General features: G+C 53.6%; 1 protein-coding gene across 1 annotated transcript in view; it reads left to right on the forward strand.

Annotated features, from left to right (window-relative positions):
* Positions 1-7,878: 7,878 nt before the first annotated feature.
* Dpp6 (dipeptidyl peptidase like 6) overlaps positions 7,879-19,022 on the forward strand; it is a 456,045-nt gene continuing 444,901 nt past the window's right edge. The window contains exon 1 of the mRNA XM_042677192.1: positions 7,879-8,112. Coding sequence (XP_042533126.1) covers positions 7,879-8,112 — 234 coding nt within the window. The remainder of the gene's footprint in view (positions 8,113-19,022) is intronic.

Consider the following 19,022-nt stretch of genomic DNA (forward strand, 5'->3'; position numbering starts at 1 on the left):
ACCTCCCAAAAAATAAAATATTTAGGAATTAACCTAACCAAAGATGTAAATGAACTATTTAATGAAACTATAAAAAGTTAAAGAAAGAAATTACAGAAGACACTAGGAAATGGAAAGACCTCCCACGCTCTTGGATAGGCAGACTTAATATAGTGAAAATGGCAATACTACCAAAATTAAAAAACAAATTCAATGCAATTCCTATGACGTACATCTCTGAAATATAGAAAACAGTCCAAAAATTCATATGGAACAACAAAGACCTAGAATAGCCAAAACAATTCTAGGGAATAAAGACAACATGGGAGGGATATCCATGCCGAACTTCAAACTCTACTACAGAGCTATAATAACAAAGACAGCATGGTACTGGCACAAAAACAGACCTGAAGACCAATAGAACAGAATAGAAGATCCAGAAATAAATCCACAGGCCTACAGCCAGCTGATATTCAACAAAGGAGCCAAAGACATACAATGGAAGAAACACAGCCTCTTCAACCGCTAGTGCTGGGAAAACTGGGCAGCCACATGCAGAAAACTAAAAGTGGACCCCAGCCTATCACCATGCACCAACATCAACTCAAAATGGATTAAAGACCTTAACATTAAACCTGAATCTCTGAAACTACTGCAGGACAGAGTAGGAGAGACACTTGAACTAATAGGCACAGGAAGGAACTTCCTGAACAGAGTCCCAGGGTCAGAACAAATTGGAGAGAGACTTGACAAATGGGACTACCTTAAAATTAAAAGCTTCTACACAGCTAAAGCTATCACAACCAAGCTAGAAAGACAACCAACTAATTGGGAAAAAATATTTACCAGCAATATATCAGACAAGGGGTTAATATCCAGTATATACAGGGAACTCAAGAAACTAATCCTTCCCAAACCTAACAAACCAATTACTAAATGGGTAAGGGAACTAAAGAGAGACTTCTCAGATGAAGAGATAAAAATGGCAAAGAAACACATGAGGAAATGTTCACCATCCCTGGCTGTGAAGGAAATGCAAATAAAGACAACCCTGAGATACCACCTTACTCCAGTCAGAATGGCCCACATCCACAAGTCAGCCAACAACAAATGCTGGAGGGGATGCAAAGAAAGAGGAACCCTATTACACTGCTGGTGGGAATGTACACTTATACAGCCACTTTGGAAAGCAGTCTGGAGGGTCCTCAGAAAGCTATATATTGACCTTCCTTATGACCCAGTCATACCACTTCTAGGCATCTACCCTGAACAACAGGAACCAATATACAAGGACACGTGCACCTCCATGTTTATTGCAACACTGTTCACAATAGCTAGGATATGGAAACAACCCAGATGTCCCACCACAGATGAATGGATCCAAAAATTGTGGTAACTATACACAATGGAATATTATGCAGCCATTAGAAATGACAAAATAATGGCATTTGCAGGGAAATGGATGGAGCTACAAGAAATCATGTTGAGCGAGGTAAGCCAAGTGCAAAGAGACAAACGGTACATCGTCTCCCTGATAAGTGGATGTTAAATCAAAAATGTTAGGTGTTACGACAAAATTAACAGGATTTAAGAAACAAAGGACTTCCACTCATCTGGTCGAATCACTACTAAATAACCCCACGCTGCTGATCACATGTATGGTATATATGTGCACACCGGAGGGAAACCAGGAGGATGACACAGAATTAGAGGGAATCAGGGAAAAACATATAGCAGCGGGACCCATCATCTGCACTGGACATTGACCAAAATGAACTAAGCAACTCAATGGCAGCGATGGGAGGGAGGGAACAAGTGGGAAAGAGGGAACAGCTGATGCTATGCAAAACATAAGAAATGTACATATCACCCTATGTGGAAGAAATAACTGTATTGCAAAGCTCATAGAACCCATAAATGTTGTAGACCATGATAGACAATTTGCTCCAGGAAAGTTAGAATGTGTTTGTGACTTTAACTGAGCATCACTATCCCACAATACTGTGAAATTTGGGAAATTATGTAACCACTTAATCACAATAAAGAAGGGGAAAAAAAGGCTGAGGAGGAAAGACGAAAAAGAGGCAGAGACAGGAATTCGAAAATGGGAGAAAAAAAGGAAGTGAGCCATGGTCAGATGCAGAGGAAGGAGACGAGGTGAGGCGTGAGGCGGGCAGAAGGGGCCACAAAACCTCCATGGGGCCACGTTCAAACGTTGGGTAGGTTGACACCAGCTATTTAGTTGAATCAGATTGTCTCATTTGCCTGACAATCAACTTGAACACTTGCATTGAGTTATTATGTATGACTGTAAGGTAGGGTGTGTGTGTGTGTCTCTCCTGTTTGAAAGTCCTTCACCAGTAGTCACTTTGTAAAAAGCAAAAAACAAAAACCAGATTTTGTGGATAGAGTTAGGACTATGCTGTGTGTTTCTGTATTTGGCATTGTGTTTTCCTGCAGCTTTCCAAATGTTTGTTTTATTTCTCCCCATTTCTAGTTGTGGTGAGGGTGGGTGAAAGATACTGGAACCCAGAGTTTAAAGGAAAATGTTTCTTTGGACTATTCTGCTGACTTGTATGTTTTATTGCCCCAAACACTAGTATTATGAAAATATTTTTTTTATATCTTAGGCCAGGCACTAGTGGCTCATGCCTGTAATCGTAGCTACTCAGGAAGCAGAGGTCTCAGGATCAGGTCTCAGGATCATGGATCAGAGCCAGCCTGGGCAGGATCAAAGTCTGTGAGACTGTCATCTTTTATAAGCTATTCACAAAAGGCCAGAAGTGACACTGTGGCTCAAGTGGTAGAGCACTAGCCTTGAGCAAAAGAAGTTTAGGGACAGTGCCCAGTCCCTGAGTTCAAGCCCCAGGACTGGCACACAACACAATCTTAGCATTATGCTCTCCTCCCTGGATAGGAAGAAGGAGAAGTAGACTGCAGAATGATGCAGACCTCTTCTAACATAATAAAGTCACGTGTGGGCTGCTGAGCTCCACAAGCTTCGGACAGCCTACAGGGGTGGCTTCACGCACAGCCCAGGTTCCCCCATTGTTGCTTTAGAGATGGCCGTGCACTGTATTTTGCATCATGGAATTTTATGTCGTTCTCTAAACTGGTGTACTGGTAAAGGCACACGCACACAGGTCTTCAGCTTATGGCCTGGGAGACGAGCCAATGGTGTAAGACTAGAAAAGGCAGTCCATGGTCTACCGGCTTTAAGCATTATTAAGGAATTCAAATCTTGCCATACAATTGCCCACAAAATACTTTCAAACATTACCTTTTCTGGAATGAAAACCTGCTTCCAGGGTGTGTTGAAGGCCGAGTCCAGTGCAGGGAGAGGCGGAGCTGTTTCTGAAACACCAGGCCCTGGGTTCCTTCTCCCCGGAGCGTGGTGATTCCCACACGCAGCTGGCCATCAGGATTGATTCTGCGTCGCCCATGGCAGCTTGCTGCTCTCTCTGCTTTGCTGTACCCGTCCTAAAGCCTAAGCCAGCTCATTCTTCTGTGCAGTTCCAGAACTTCCGAGCCCCGCTGCCTGAGGACGCTCTGCAATTCCCGGGCCAGTGTTTAACACAGATGTGTAACTGCGCACGCGCGCACACACACACACACACACACACACACACACGTGACTCCTCGCACATGGTCTAAACCATGCATTCATGTTTATGGAAGCTTTGTGTCCATCCTGCCAGGTGAAAGTAGTCAAATTCACCCCAAGTCCACATCTGACAAACACCTTTGTGCTAGTTACTGCCCTTCCCCTCCTCCTCCTCTTTCCCCTCCTTCTTGTCTTTCTCCCTCCCCCTCTCCCTCCCCCTCCCCCCTCCCCCTCCTCCTCCCCCCTTCCCTCTCCCACTCCTCCCCCTCCCCCCTCCCTCTTCTTCCTTCCCTCTCCCACTCCTCCTCCTCCCCCCTCCTGCCTACGTCTCCTTTCACACCTGCCTGTCCCCCCTCCTTCCTGCTCACTTCGCTTCTCTAGAACATAGGATTTTTGCATCACTTCTTTCCTCCATTATTTAAAGTTTTATTTTTGTTTTATTTTTGGTTTTGTCTGTCATGGGCTTGAACTCTGGACCTGGGCGCTGTCCCTGAGCTCTTCAGCTCAAGGTGAGTACTCTACCACTTGAGCCACAGCGCCACTTAATCTTTTCTGGTGGTTCATTGGAGATGAGAGTTTCACAGAATTTACTGCCTGGGCTCAGATCTCAGCCTCCTGAGTAGCTAGGATTACAGGTGTGAGTCTCCGGCACCCAGCTAAAGTTTTTAATTTTATAAATTTTTTGTCAGTTGTGGGGCCTGAACTCTGGCCTGGGCGCTGTCCCTCAGCTCTTCAGCTAAGGCGAACGCTCTACCACTTGCCACACAGCAGCTTTTTCCGTGTATGTGATGCAAAGGAATCAGACCCAGGGCCTCATGCATGCGAGGCAAACACTACCACTGAGCCACCTTCCTAGCCCTAATTTCATAATTTTTAATAGAAATCACTTGTATTTTCCGGATGATTCACATACGCATATACACACAGACCATTTTGATTATTCGTGAGGTCATTTGGATAAAAAGTATTAAAAGTGTGCCTTCTTTATCAATTTATTAATTTCGTACTGAATAAGAGATTCAATTCTTTCTGATGCTATTAATGGGCACCTTTGAATCAAGAATTGGAGGTTGCTACTTGATATAATTATCGTATTTTGTATAAAACATTAATGCCACATGCAGTGCTTCTTATTCTTATAGTTTGTTTGCAAGTACATATGTGTATTTCCTGTCTCATAAGCAAGACCCAAGGCATTGAGGCTTGGTGCAGGCTACTGTGAAGGAGCAAGCTTTGACTTCCAGTCTGATGGAAAGTCAGCTTCCTGCAGCCACACCACTGCGGTGGCTGGGATGGGGCCGTCTTCTGAGTATCTAAGCTGCAGTGATTTTCAAAGCTTGGTTCTGGGTCCTGTCATTGTGGCCTCAGACTTCAGGACAAGCAAGTGGGCACACCAGGAGCCTTCTCTGTACTTTCTTGGGCAGTGTGTCTCCTAACTATTGAAATACTGGTTTCCACTTTTTTTTATGTTTGCTATCAAGGAAAAACAATGCTGTGGACATTTTACAACTGTTTCTTTAGAGTAGCAGGAAAGAACCCTAAAGCACAGGATGGCTTTGGGGTAGTTTTGTAAAAGCTGAAGGCTGCTGGGTGGACTGTGGAGGCTGGGCAGAGGAGGTGGGGAGGGCTGGGCCTGGGGACCTTGCTGAAGCTGGGGTGCGGGATGGGCTGGCCTGCGCCTCCACTCGGCCGCTGAGTGGCCTGGTAGCCTGGGATTTGGAAAACCCAGTGGAGATAGGGAGAGAAGGCAGGCTTCAGTGTGCAGGGGTACTGAGCCTCTGGACACCAGCAAGGGACCCTAGGTTCCTTGCTCCCTGATCTTCCCTCGGTCCTTTTTGGGGCCTAGGCCTTGCTGGAGCTCAGGATGGGACCGCCTCCCAGCCCAGCCTGGAAGGCTCCAGACCTGAAAGTGGGGAAGAAGAGCCACACAGTGGGGAGCGCCAGGGGAGAGAAGGCCTTCCCACGAGGCCGGCCAGGTGGAGGCCCAGAGGCCTAGGAGGGAAGCAGGTTGGGCCCTAGGTGCCTCCTCTCTCCCTCCCTCCTCTCCCCTCCCCTCCTCTCCTGGCGGCAGTGCGCGTCTCTCTCCACACCGGGGCGCCCGAGCCCGTTCTAATGCAGCAGGAGGAGTGGCCGCGAAGCCCAGGCTGGGCCCCGCACCGGGGTCACTGTACCACACCCGCACTCCTCCTAATGGGGGCCCAGCGGGGAAGAGCAAGGCGAGAAGAGTCGCCTCCATCCCGCAGTGCCCCAGCTCCCCAGTGGAGCCGAGCTCGGGGCCTGGCCCGGCTGGGCCGGGTTGGCTAGGAGACCCAGGCCCGGCCTCCCAGGTCATGCTTAGAGCCGGTGTCCCGGGGCGGCTGGAGGCGGGGTGGGGGGGGAGTGAGGGGAGAAGCACCCCGCCCCGCCAGGCCCCGCTCCCCGCCCCCTCCCACCTGCCCCGGGCCCGGCCCGAGGTCTTGGCTCTCCCTTCGAGTTGGGCAGGAAAACGTGGACGGCAGCTGGAGCCACCGGGCAGCAGGTGGACGGGGCGCCACCCCCGCCATCGCCGGGGTCGGTTCTGGGCCTAGCTGCCCCCGCGCCCCGGCACCGCGGGCCGGGCCGGGCCGGGGCCCCTGGCGCCCTGCGCCCCGCGGTTCCCACCCCCGGGTCCCCTGTGTCCCATGGTTCCCCGGGCCCCCCTGCGCCCCTGGGCCTCCTGAGCCCCCGGGCCCCCTGCGCCCCCGGGCCCCCTGTGCCCCATGGTTCCCCAGGCCCCCTGCGCCCCCGGGCCCCCTGCGCCCCTGGGCCCCCTGCGCCCCCGGACCCCCTGCGCCCCCGGCCCCCTGCGCCACCCCCCGGCGCCCCCGAGCCCCCTGGACCTCCGGGCCCCCTGCGCCCCCGGGCCCCCTGCGCCCCATGGTTCCCCAGGCCCCCTGCGCCCCCCGGGCCCCCTGCGCCCCTGGGCCCCCTGCGCCCCCGGACCCCCCTGCGCCCCCGGCCCCCTGCGCCACCCCCCGGCGCCCCCGAGCCCCCTGGACCTCCGGGCCCCCTGCGCCCCCGGGCCCCCTGCGCCCCATGGTTCCCCAGGCCCCCTGCGCCCCCGGGCCCCCTGCGCCCCTGGGCCCCCTGCGCCCCCGGACCCCCTGCGCCCCCGGCCCCCTGCGCCACCCCCCGGCGCCCCCGAGCCCCCTGGACCTCCGGGCCCCCTGCGCCCCCGGGCCCCCTGCGCCCCATGGTTCCCCAGGCCCCCTGCGCCCCCGGGCCCCCTGCGCCCCTGGGCCCCCTGCGCCCCCCGGACCCCCTGCGCCCCCGGCCCCCTGCGCCACCCCCGGCGCCCCCGAGCCCCCTGGACCTCCGGGCCCCCTGCGCCCCCGGGCCTCCTGAGCCCCTAGGTCCCCAGGAACCCCAGCGCTGCCGTCCGGTGAGCAGGGGCGGAGCCGGGGCGGCAGAGGGAGATTCACCCTGGCTCTGGCCTTGCCAACTGCGTCTAGGTGGATCCAAGCGCGGCCTAGGCGCCTCCCTCCCTCCCTCCCTCTCTCCCCCCTCCCTCCTTCCCTCCCTTTCCTCTCCCTCCCTCCCCCCTCTCCCCCTTCCCTCCCTCCTCCCTCCCTCTCTCCCTCCTTCCCTACCTCTCCCTCCTCCCTCCCCTCTCTCCCTCCTTCCCTACCTCTCCCCCTCCCTCCTTCCCTCCCTTTCCCTCCTTCCCTCCCCCCTCCCTCCTTCCCTCCCTTTCCCTCCTTCCCTCCCCCTCCCTCCCTCCCTCCTTCCCTCCCCCTCCCTCCTTCCCTCCCTCTGCCCCCTCCTGTTTGGGGCTTTTCCTCCTCAGTACATCCACAGCTAAAGCAGTGGATAGGGGTCAGGACACAGGGGCCTCCGGCCACGGGCCTCCTCCTCTCCCTCCTCCCCCTTCCTCCTCTCCCTCCTTGCCCTCCCCACTCCTCCCTCCCCCTCCCCCCTCCCCTCTCCTCCCTCCCCTCCCCCCTCCCCTCCCCTCCCCTCTCTTCCCCCCTTCCCCTCTCCTCCTCTCCTCACTCCCCTCCCCCTTCTTCCTCCTCCCCCCTCCCCTCCCCCCTCCTCCCCTCTCCTCCCCCCTCCGTTCTCCGGTGGGTTTTTTTTTTGGCCTGGAGGGGGCGGGGGAGCGGGAATCGAGAGACAGAAAGATTGCGAGTGAGCAAGGGAGAGCCAGCGAGCCAGCGAGGGAGAGCAGAGCGAGGGAGAGCGAGCCAGGGAGCGAGCCAGGGAGCGAGCGCGCCAGGCAGGCAGCCGGGCGGCCAGGCAGCGCGGCCGGGCGGGCGCGGGCGCGGGCGCGGGCGCCGATGGCGTCGCTGTACCAGCGCTTCTCGGGCAAGATCAACACCTCGCGCTCCTTCCCGGCGCCGCCCGAGGCCAGCCGCCTCCTGGGCGGCCCGGGCCCCGACGAGGACGGCGGCCCCCGCGGGGCGGCGCGGCCCCCCGGCCCGCAGGCGGCGGCGGCCCCGGCCCGGGCGCGCGGCGCGGGCGGCCGGCCCCGCTTCCAGTACCAGGCGCGGAGCGACGGTGACGACGAGGACGTAAGCGCTCGGCGGGGGCTGGGGGGCCCTCCCTCCGCCCTCCCTCCCCTCCCCTCCCCCCTCCCGCAGCCCCCGCCTCAGCCCGCGCGGAGCCGGCTCTGCCTGCGCGGCGGCCCGGCGAGCGCGGCTCCGGCTCCGGCTCCGACTGCGGCGCCCGCCCGCCCGGCCGCCCGCGGGTCCGGGCGCGGGGAGGGGACGTCGGGGTCTCGCTGCCGTGGTGACCGGGGCCGTCGGTCCCCGACGTGGCCGTCTCCTGGGAATCCGCCCCCCTGTGCTGGGACTCGGGACGGGCGCCGGCCTCCCCGCGCCGGCCTCCCTCCTCCGGCCTTCCCGCGCGGGGTCCCTCCTCCGGCCTCCCCCTCCGGCCTCCCCGCGCGGGCCTCCCTCCTCCGGCCTCCCCCTCCGGCCTCCGGGACCCCTCGCCCTGGGGGAGGGGGTCTGCGATGACCTCCCGAAGACAAAACACCCCCAAACCAAGAAGTACCACCCTCAGCCCCCCGCCCGGGCCCGGCCCACCCTCAGCGCGCCCCCTGCCCCGACCGGGCCTTTCCGGCTGGGAAAGTTCTCCCTGGGAAGTCCGCCCTGCCGGGCCTGGGCCGAGGTTCGATTCGCCTCCCGCCCAGCAGCCAAGGGCGGCCGGGCCCATCGGCGCCGCTGGGGTGGCTTCGGGCCGGCCTGCGGGGTCCCCCTGGCCTCAGCGCCCGGGGCCCGCCGCCCCCCTCGCCCGGGACACCGGGACGCCACGGTGTGGCATTTCCCTAGTGCAAGAAGCGCGAGTGAGCGTGTGCGCGTGTGAGCTGTGCGCGTGTGAGTGTGTGCGCGTGTGAGCGTGTGCGCGTGCTTGGGACGGGGTGGCAAGCGCCTCTTGGGGTCACTTCTCAAGGACCAGGTCTGCAAGGCCCCGTGGGCTTCTGCTGTTCCTCGTCACTTCGTTGTGCACGGGTCTGGAGGCCCGTGGACGTTTCCAGAAGGGACACGTCTGTGGGGATGGTTGGCACAAGCGTGCACTTGGTGTCCTTTCCTCCCTCCGGAGACCCAGGGGTCCCCTCCGATCACCCCAGGACTTCCCAGGCGGGCGGCGGAGGAGGCCGGCCCGGGCCGGGGTTCTCTGGGAGGCCTGTGTCTTGCGGGGACCCCAGGGAGGACCCTGCAGGACTGTGTCGCCCGGGCCCAGGAAGACAGCACAGCTGCGGGGCAGACAGCGGGCCAAGGGCGCCTTTCCTGCCTGACTCTGACTTAAACTATCAGCTTAGGCTTCTCGTGAGCCTGTGCTGGCCGGGCTCTAGGTGTCGCCAGCAGAAAGGAAAGGCAAAGTCTCTGAGCGGCCAGACGGTCTCTGCCCAGCTCTTTCCTTCCTCACCCTTGTTTCTTGTTTGTTTGGGGTGTCTCGTTTGCCATAAATCTTACCTTACAGAACATGGTGCCTTCTTTTCCTTTTGATAGATGTCAGGAACTACTTTTCAGATGAGCAAAAAGCATGAAAGAAACTAATCTGGCCTAAACAATGACAGCTGTTTCCCATTAGTAGAGATGACTTAGATCCATTAGATCCTGGCGTCCACGCTCACTTCCTGGAAAATGCGGATGTGTGCCAGTGTCTCTGTGCACACACATGTGAGCATACGTGTGTGTGTGTGTCCGTGTGTATCTATGGCAGGTTAAAATGTCTCTGTTTTTCATTTTCCCCAAATATGTCTGCTCAAAGTAAGTATATATCTGCAGACATACATCACACAGAGCTCTTACAGTGAGGCAGAGATAGGTAGGATGAACAGGTGTGGAAATCTAATAGCCGTCATGAGAATTTTAGGCAATAAATGATGTGCGGGATGATTGGTGCTGAGAAGCACGTAGCTGTGCATGCCCAAACCACGAGCAGCAGCTCTGTGAGGGCAGAGTGTGCTCATTTGCTCCCCTTTAACAACCTTACTCTCTGTGTAGACCCGTATTACCATTTTGTCCTTCAAAAATAGACAACGAAAGTTAAGCTTAAAATGTAAAATTAGGCACAATACAGTGCTAAACATAGTCTCTTGATTTCTTAAAAGCATATGTACTTTTCCCATAAAAATTAGTAAAAAGTATTGATTCAAGCATTTATCAAGCATTTATCTGTCTTCTGGATCAAACATTTTGATTTGCTTAACAAAATATACTAGTTAAAGGAAAACATTGGACCTAAAAACTAATTCCCTTCCTTCCTTCCTTCCTTCCTTCCTTCCTTCCTTCCTTCCTTCCTTCCTTCCTTCCTTCCTTCCTTCCTTCCTTCCCTCCCTCCCTCCCTCCCTCCCCTCTCTCCCTCCTACCCTCCCTCCCTCCCTCCCTCCCTCCCTCTCTCTCTCTCTCTCTCTCTCTCTCTCTCCCTTTCTTTCTTTCTTTCTTCCTCCTTTTTGACTAGACACTGGTAGCTCACATATATAATCCTTGCTGCTCAGGAGTCTGAAATCTGAGGGTCACAGTTCAAAGCCAGCCTGGACAAAAAAAAAAAAAAAGTCTGAGAAACTCATCTCCAATTAACCACCAATAAGCCAGAAGCAGAGCTGTGACTCAGGTGGTATGGTACCAGCCTTGAGTACAAAATCTCAGGGACAGTACCCAGGCCCTGAGTTCAAGCCCTAGCGTAGCACTCACACACACACACACACACACACACACACACACACACACACACACAGCCATTGCTTTCTTTATATCACTCTTGGTCAAGATTGAAGAATCTCAAGTAATCACATTTTTCTCCCTAAACTTGTAGCTGACACATGCAACCTATTGCATTCCTGAGGACTCTGGGGGCAAACCTCCTCATCCAGGTTCATCCCCTGAAGGTCCTTGGGTGGGTGCTGTCCAAGGTGCTGATTGCCTTATCATTGAGGAACTCTCCATCCGTTTTGCCCAGCAGCTCCTGCCGGACAGCTCTTCTGTGACTGGCCAGGGAATGCCCTTACAATGCCCAGAAACAACCTTTCTCTCTGGGCCTTTAGAACACAGGGCTTTGTGCAGGCAGCCCTCCTATCCAGAAAGGAAGACATGACATGCAGTTCTGAGCCTCTGGACGTGTGTGTACACAAACGTGGCTCTGTATGATTAGTAATAACAGCGTTCCCTTCAAATAAGATTTATCCTGCAGGTGAGATGACACAAAGTCAACACAGAAAGAGGAAACGCAGAGTTGCACAGCCTGCTGTGAACACTAATATTGCCTCAGTGCTCCTACATTTGTAACACAGGACCCCTAGGTCAGCCCGGCAGAAGTGTCTGTGCTGGAGAGTCAGTCTAAGAAGTGAAGTTAGACATTAGAGACAAAGCCACGAGGTCTCTTTCATCTGCTTTTATATAAATCTTAGATTTATTTACATATAAAGCCCATGATTTGTGCCAGTACTGCAAGGAATCTGTAGACATCTGGATTCAAAATTCATTGTGTAGATTTAAAACCAAGTTGGCTCTTAAAGAGGCTGTTGATGGGCTTTTAATGGAATAAAACAACTTCTAATTAGAATCAACCATGAGTGATTTAAAGTTCTGAACTCCGTCTCTCCTTGAATATCTGTTTCCTGCAAGACTTTGGGGACTGTGCACTGCTGGGCAGGAGGTTTTCAAGGTCGAGTGTGTGGTGTGATCCCATAGCCTTCCCATTTTGGTGACATGATGTTTCCTAATTACAGAGGTGATGATGATGGGAATTTAAGATGGTCATCTGACAGATCACTGCCTGAGGTATCTCTCGGCCTGCTAGGTGTAAGTCATTTATTTCAGATGTTGTTTGCAACCTTCTTTCCTACAAGGCTGATCTTTCAGTGGTATGTTGCCAACAACCTACCTATTAAAGTATCTGATGACCATGAGTATGTTTATTTACTCTGTTACTTTCTACCATTCCAATTTTAAGTGTGAAGTTTTTATTTTCACATCATCTCCCAGGAAAAGACTTAAGGCTCTCCGTTGGATGTTTTCACTGCTTCAGCCAGGCCTGCAGCACTCCCCTCCACCAGCAGAGCGGGGCATGTCATGGGGTCCGGGTCATTTGGAACTTGAAGTTGTGTGGAGGTGCAGCATAGCCCGTTCCCCATCCCAGCCTGGCTGTGGAGATCAGGAAGCCTCCAGTGCCTGTGTGGCTGCTCTTCTGATAGAGTTTACTCTCATTGCTTCCCCTTGCTCCTTCCCCCCAATCTTCCTTCTCTCCTTGCCTCCCAGGGGCCCTGCCACTGGCCTGCCCTGCTTGCTCCTTTTGTTTTCCACCTTCTCAAAACAAGTGGTCCTGACTGATTCCACTCCTGTGGCTTTTGCTGAACTCTCTTCCTTGACTAGCTTGGATGTGGACGTGCATTCTTGCTGTCTTCACACAGCAAGGCACCAGGGTCCTCTGACAATGGAGATAATGGCCTGCTATCCGCCTGTCAGGGGATTTTGTTCTTGGCGATCACCATGCCGCTCCTCCGGCTTGGTACTCCGCGCCTTTTGTGAGTCAGCCTTCCAGTTTTTTGGTGAATCCGCCCCTTCTCTAACCCTCTGAGGTTTGGGTCTCATGTATTTCATTCTTCCCCTTTCATGCTTTTATGTAAGATAAATTATCATTTTGTATGGAAGAGAACCAGATGTGTCCTGTGACTTCGCCCTGAAGGTAGTGTCTATGAGAGGATGGCATCTGGATTGCCTGTGAGCACGTCTGAAGAGGATTTGTTTTTATAATGTGTAGAGTGGGCAGGCCTGGTGCATGGCCCCGCCTTCCTGATCTCCCTCCTGAGTGTGTGTGTCACCTTTCAGGCCGCCTACTGACTTGGCGGTTTGTGGTGGTGACAGGTGCCCACGTGGACACCTCTGAGCTCGCTTCCCCTCCCTTCCCCACGCCTCTGAGCTCGCTTCCCCTCCCCTCCCCACGCCTCTGAGCTCGCTTCTCCTCCCCTCCCCACGCCTCTGAGCTCGCTTCCCCTCCCTTCCCCACGCCTCTGAGCTCGCTTCCCCTCCCCTCCCCACGCCTCTGAGCTCGCTTCCCCTCCCCTCCCCACGCCTCTGAGCTCGCTTCTCCTCCCCTCCCCATGTATCTGCCTTCTCCGACAGCGTTTCCAGTACCTTCCCCCGCCTCCGGGCCTCCGATTTCAATTCTTCCACCTCCTAACATGGAATACGCGTACACATCCTCTTCGCACTGTGGACTCATTTTCCTCACATTTGGCATTCACTAGCTATGTGACTAGATACCTCGTGCTGGCTGGGCAGGTGTTCTACCGCTTGAGCCATGCCTTTAAGCCTTAGTTCTTTCCTGCTTTGTTTATTCAGAGAAGGTCTTGCCTTTTGCCCATGGCCAGCCTCAGCCTGTATTCCTTCTGCCTCCCTCCACCCCGTTCGGCTGGTGTCACGGATCCTCACCTCCATTCCCCGCCTGTAGACCGCCTGTGACCTCATTAGCACTATGATCACAGCTCCTGGCTGGCATCATAGTCCAGTATTTGAAAATGTTGTTTTTATACTTCAGGACGTTTTTAAGCCATAGGAAGTACATAGTTAATGCTTAGGTAAAGGAAGTAAATTAAAGCATTTAAAAATATAACTATGTTAATAAGAACTGGAGAACACTGGACTCCCCTTTTATCAAAATTATACAAAATTCTTCTGTTTCAACACAGAGAAAGTTGTCTTAGTTACATTTTTTAAGCCCCTTATTGAAATCTGTTTCTCTCTATCTGTCAGTTCTGATGGGCGATGCTGGGGCTGGGGGGCACCGAAGATCCTGCGCCCAGCTGCACACCCTGTCCATCCCCGCCCTGCCACCATCTTCTTCCACCTTCACACTCACCTTGCCCAGGGAAGGGAACCGTAACCAAGAGCTAATCTTATGGCTTGAAAAATTAATAAGGGTACGCCTAATTAGCTCTCTACTGTGTGGGCCAGTTGTCAGCAGCGAACTATAGCAAACAAATATCAATGTGTTCACAGGCCTTTGGTCTCTGAAGCCAGCCAAAACACCGTGTCTGTAGAAAAGGAACGGTACACCTCCCCAGTGGGTTTGAGCCTGAGCTGGCAGGAGAGGTTTCCCGAGTGCCAACTTGACAAAGCATGTTTATTTTTCTGCCAGGACATATAGTTCCAAAATTTACTTATACATGTTACCTGTAGATCCAAAGAGATCTGGAGGGCAAGGATGACATAATAATATACTTTTGTCAACAGAACCAGCTCATCTTCCTCTTTCAAGATTAATATTCTAGTAAGGCTATGTAGAGAAGAGTTTTTCTACATGCTGGCTTTGGACACATTTTTTTTTTCCCTTCATAAAATGGAACTTCTTTTATTTCTTACCCAGAGCTTTTTATCCTTTAAAGTCAGGATGATTAATGAGTTTAATTTTGGGTAGCAACTGGCAGGAGTTGCTGAGTAAGATGTACATACTGATTGCATATGACCCCGCTCCTTTTAATTACTTTGAAGGTAACAATGCATTAATCAAGTGCTTGAGGAACGGGTTCCACAGTGTGAGATATTGATTCTTTCATGTAACATTGCCTATAAAAATAGTAATCACCATGATCCTTTTAAAATTAAATTCTGGTTAATAAGTTCCATGTTCAGGGCATTGAGACCCAGGTGGCACATGGTTTGCTTCCATTTCAGATGTGTTGATTTCATTCAACCCAATTTCATAGACCTATAAGATGTATTCTGCATTTCTCATGGACAAACTTTGGAGTACTCATCTTTGAGGCAATCTACCATCCTGTGAAACAACCTAACGTCCTGAAGTTATCCTCAGAAAAATTTAATTGATAGCATCTAATTTAATCAATTAGAAGACTACAAGTTATTCTATGGCTGATGTCAAGCAAGTCACCTATGTTTTCTGGACCTTGGGCTTTTTAATCTAGTCTGCTGTACCATAATCAAGTGGAGAAGTTAACTTAATTATACCAGTGAGTTAAAGATGCGTAGTCAAAGTATAGCAATCTGCTTGCCAGTGGGGAAGACACAGCCCACGCCATTTCCAGGCTGGTGGAAGGGATCTCACTTCTTTTTTTCAGTGGGACTTTTCCCACAGCATTTGTTACTTTGTGTCCTCCAGTCACATCTGTATTTACTGTGTGCAAAGCACCTGTCCAGTTCTGCCAGAACTGGACAGTTCTGCATGTACATACACATGTGTAAATGCATGTGCACACCTATGTACACCTGTGTAAATGCATATGTACATCTGTGTACACCTGTGTTGGGAATGTGTCTCTATGCATATGTATGCACATACACACATGTATCTACATTCATGTGTACACACAGGCACACAGAAACAAACACAAATATGCACACATACATGAGGAAACTTGAAACCACAAGATAGGTACAGTCCAGATGCTGGGATCCAGGGGTAGCTGCTCTACATGGAGATCTACAGAGGACTTCCATACATGGAGCATCTTAGTAGCCAGGGTGGAGTTGGCCTTGGGCATGGAGCAAGGTGAAGGGGGCCTTGTAGCAATATGTAGAAGAGGAGATCCTGAATCTCCAAATTGAACGGTTTCTCAGCACGGAAACAGACTTTATCCTTAAAAAGAAAAAAAATAAGATGCTGAATGTACACACACACACACACACACACACACACACACACACATACACACACACACACACACACACACACACACACACACACACACACACACCCTGAAGGTATTTGCAGTGCAGTGCAATCATCCTGGCAATACGTCCAATGGAAAGGAAAAATATTTACAAGTGCATACACATTTACTGTAATTCCAAAGAATTTTCCAGATCATCAAAGTCATTGTAAAAAATCAATTTTTAATTTTCGGTAGTGGTCAGCATTCATTCTGGAGTCAGCTTTTACCTTAGGTTGGTTTGGATCAATTTTAACATGATGCTGATGTTTATTCAAAGTGGAATGCAAGCTACCCGCGCCAGCCCCGGTTTGGATCTTTTTTCCACCACTTGTTCTTCTCAGTTTGGAGACTACTTGAAGACAGACCGGTGGAATGGATGCAGAAGCTTTCGTGTTGCACAGGGCTTTCTTGAGAGGTTGCCCAGAGCCTTGTATATTCACTCTTTTCCACATGCAAAGTAGAAGCACGTTGCGTGTTTAAGGCCGCTGGAAGCAGAGCATTGTGAGACTGAGAAGGAGTGGGGTCCAAGGAGAAGTTGGGGATCTGGAGAAGTGGAGGCCGTGGCCTTAACACCGGAGCACCAGGTCTCTCATCTGCCAAATCCTTTACTCCAAAACGTCCAGCTTTCCCAACGGTATTCAAAAACACATGTGGTGCCAAACCTCACCTAATAGTTCGAGCAACTTCAAGACAAAAGCAAGAAACTATTTTTTAGTCTTCGTTTCCTTGTTGTTATACAGGTGATGATACACAGAGGGGGTAACGTGTAACAGGTGCATTTCCTCTCCAGATGTGGGCTTTTCTGTTTTGGACATTCTCAGAGCTGCTGGGTGTTTTCAGCCCTCTACGTGGCCCCATGCAGGCCGCTTCCCCGGCTGGACAGCGGTGAGAGACGCTTCCTGTCCCGTAGCTCTCTCGGGCTTCTCCCAAGCAGCTCTGTGCCCGGGGTTTCTGAGGAGGGAGGCTGGAGGCTGTCTCCCGCTCCCGTGCAGCAGACAAGGCCGCATGGACCTGTGTCTTCCCCTTTCTGTCTTGGACTCTCACAGTCCTCCATCACATTCAAAGTCATCTCGAGAGCATTCGCGAAGGACACGCAGTCCGTTGTCCAGGCTGCCGGCCTCAGGGGCCTTCCCAGGGGGCTTGGTCTCCCCTGCGTGTCCTGCACACGCTCTGTAGCCAGGGCAGTGACGTACGTGATGTACGGGGGCCACTCCTCCACGGCCTGGTCTGCTTGTGTGCACACAGGCCCAGCTAACACGCACGCGAGCACTGTGGTTCCACGCGAGATGGCGGTGCTGCAGTCTGCCTGGGCAGAAGGTGAGCAGAGGCAAGTTTGCATTAGATTCTTCTAAGCTTGAAGTCAAAGCACCTGGTGAGGGCTGGGTCCTGCTGGGATCAATATGGAGGTCCAAGCGGGCATCTGCAACCCCCGTGGCACCGGACCCCTCTGCCCATGTCAGGTTGGCTGATGAGATGCCAGTGGACCTGGAGGTGGCCGTGAGGGGCAAGCGTGCAGCATGGACGCCTGGGCTGCCATGACCTCCCTGTCTGTCTGTCCTGGGCGGTGGTGGTGTTCCCCGTGGCTCTGGGCAGGGAGTAGGCTCTCCACGTGGCCTGTGGCTCTCCAAGACTGTGTCAGCATGACATCAGCCACGTGTGAGCGCTGCCTCAGGAGGTCATGTGTCCGCCTGTCCTGCCTCCCTTTGTTTCTGGGCCTTGGCTGCATCACCGTCATGGGCAGACTCCGTGCCGTCTGGGTTTCTAGACGTGGTCCTTCCGGTATCTCCACAGCTCTTCAGCTCTTGCAGAGACGGAGGCTGAAGCTGCCCTGGGGAGGCAGGGGACGGTGCGTGGGCAACCATCCCTTTCTTTGCGCAGTGTGTGTGGCAGGGGAAGAAGACGCTGGATTTCTGATGATAGGAGGATGGTGGGGTGGGGACAGAGGGAGGAAAAGGGCTGGAGGAAGGAAGCAACATGGCCATCTCCAGACTGTCTCTGAGGGTCAGCACAGAATGCGGCTTGCCAGCCTCTGCCTGAGGCTGGAGCCAGAGCAGCAGAGACTCGCAGGCAGGCTGGGCAAGGCCCACAGCCCCGGGTGAGGCAGAAAGCCACACTCCTCACCCCTGTCCTCGGCTAGGCCAGCCTTTCCTGCTTCCGTGGCTTCGGGATGAAGGACGGCTGCCGTTCAGAGACCGTGGGCAGTGGGGTTCATCTTGGTAGTGGCAAACGCCAGCAGCCCCTCCCCCTGGCACCCCAGGTCCTGGCGGTGCCTGCTCTGTACATTCAATCGTCCTTTCCACATCTCCAGATCTCCCAAATGGGTGGAAAATTCAGCCCCAGCTTTTTCCTGTGGCTGGTTATCTGTTGAAGGAGAGACATGCTGGAGAAGGTAGGGACACTGTTGCTATAGAAACGGGCACTGCTGTGCCGGCAGGGCCTCTGGCTTCTCTGCCGGGCAGCTGGCCCTACGGGTGCCTCACTCTGCACCGCGCCGCCCAGTGACATCATCTCACTCCAGAGGGTTTTGTTTCCACAGGTACAGGCAGCGCCTGGGCAGCCTGTGCCCTGGCTCGGGTCTTTCATGTTCCCACAGGCAGAGCAAGGCCATGGTTGTGCTGCTGCCGCCCGTCCTCACACTGCTGGGGGACCAAAGGCTGAGTCCCTGAAGCAGGGAAAGCTCCCAGCGTGGTTTCTGGCCCCCGCTGTCACGAACCCCAGAGTCATTTCTCTACTTGAACAGGCAAGAGGGTTTCCCATCACTGCTGGGATGCGGGTGCTCAGTGCCCACCGCCTACCCAGGGCCCATCTACTTCTCTGAGCTGATGAAGGTGCAGGTGCTTCGAGATGCCATCCCGTGGGTCAGCCGATTCTCTGTCATTGCTTGCTTTAGAATTGCACCAGTCCACCTCCGAGAGAAAGCCAGGCTTCACTAATGACCTCAAATCCCAGGGCTGACCTTCAGACTGAGTCAGGCCTGACTCACTCTCCTCTCAGACCTTTAGCATTGCCTGGTACATCTGCTGAGTACTCCTACACACACACACACACACACACACCCCACAGACACACACACACACACCACAGATACCACAACATACACATGTACACATGCATCACAGACACACCACAACACACACATATACACACACACGTAAACCCAGAAGACTCATCAAAACCCTCCTTCCGCCAGGCTAGGAACGAGGCCGTGCTGGGGGCGGGGGCGGGGTTCAGCGCTCAGCCTCCGGTTCACATCCACAGTCAGCCATGCCCTGTGTTTCAGGCCCGCCCTGGGCGTCACAGAGC

The sequence above is a fragment of the Dipodomys spectabilis genome, unplaced genomic scaffold (genome assembly GCF_019054845.1).
Source record: "Dipodomys spectabilis isolate Male_0828 unplaced genomic scaffold, ASM1905484v1 ptg000034l, whole genome shotgun sequence".
Classification (NCBI taxonomy): domain Eukaryota; kingdom Metazoa; phylum Chordata; class Mammalia; order Rodentia; family Heteromyidae; genus Dipodomys; species Dipodomys spectabilis.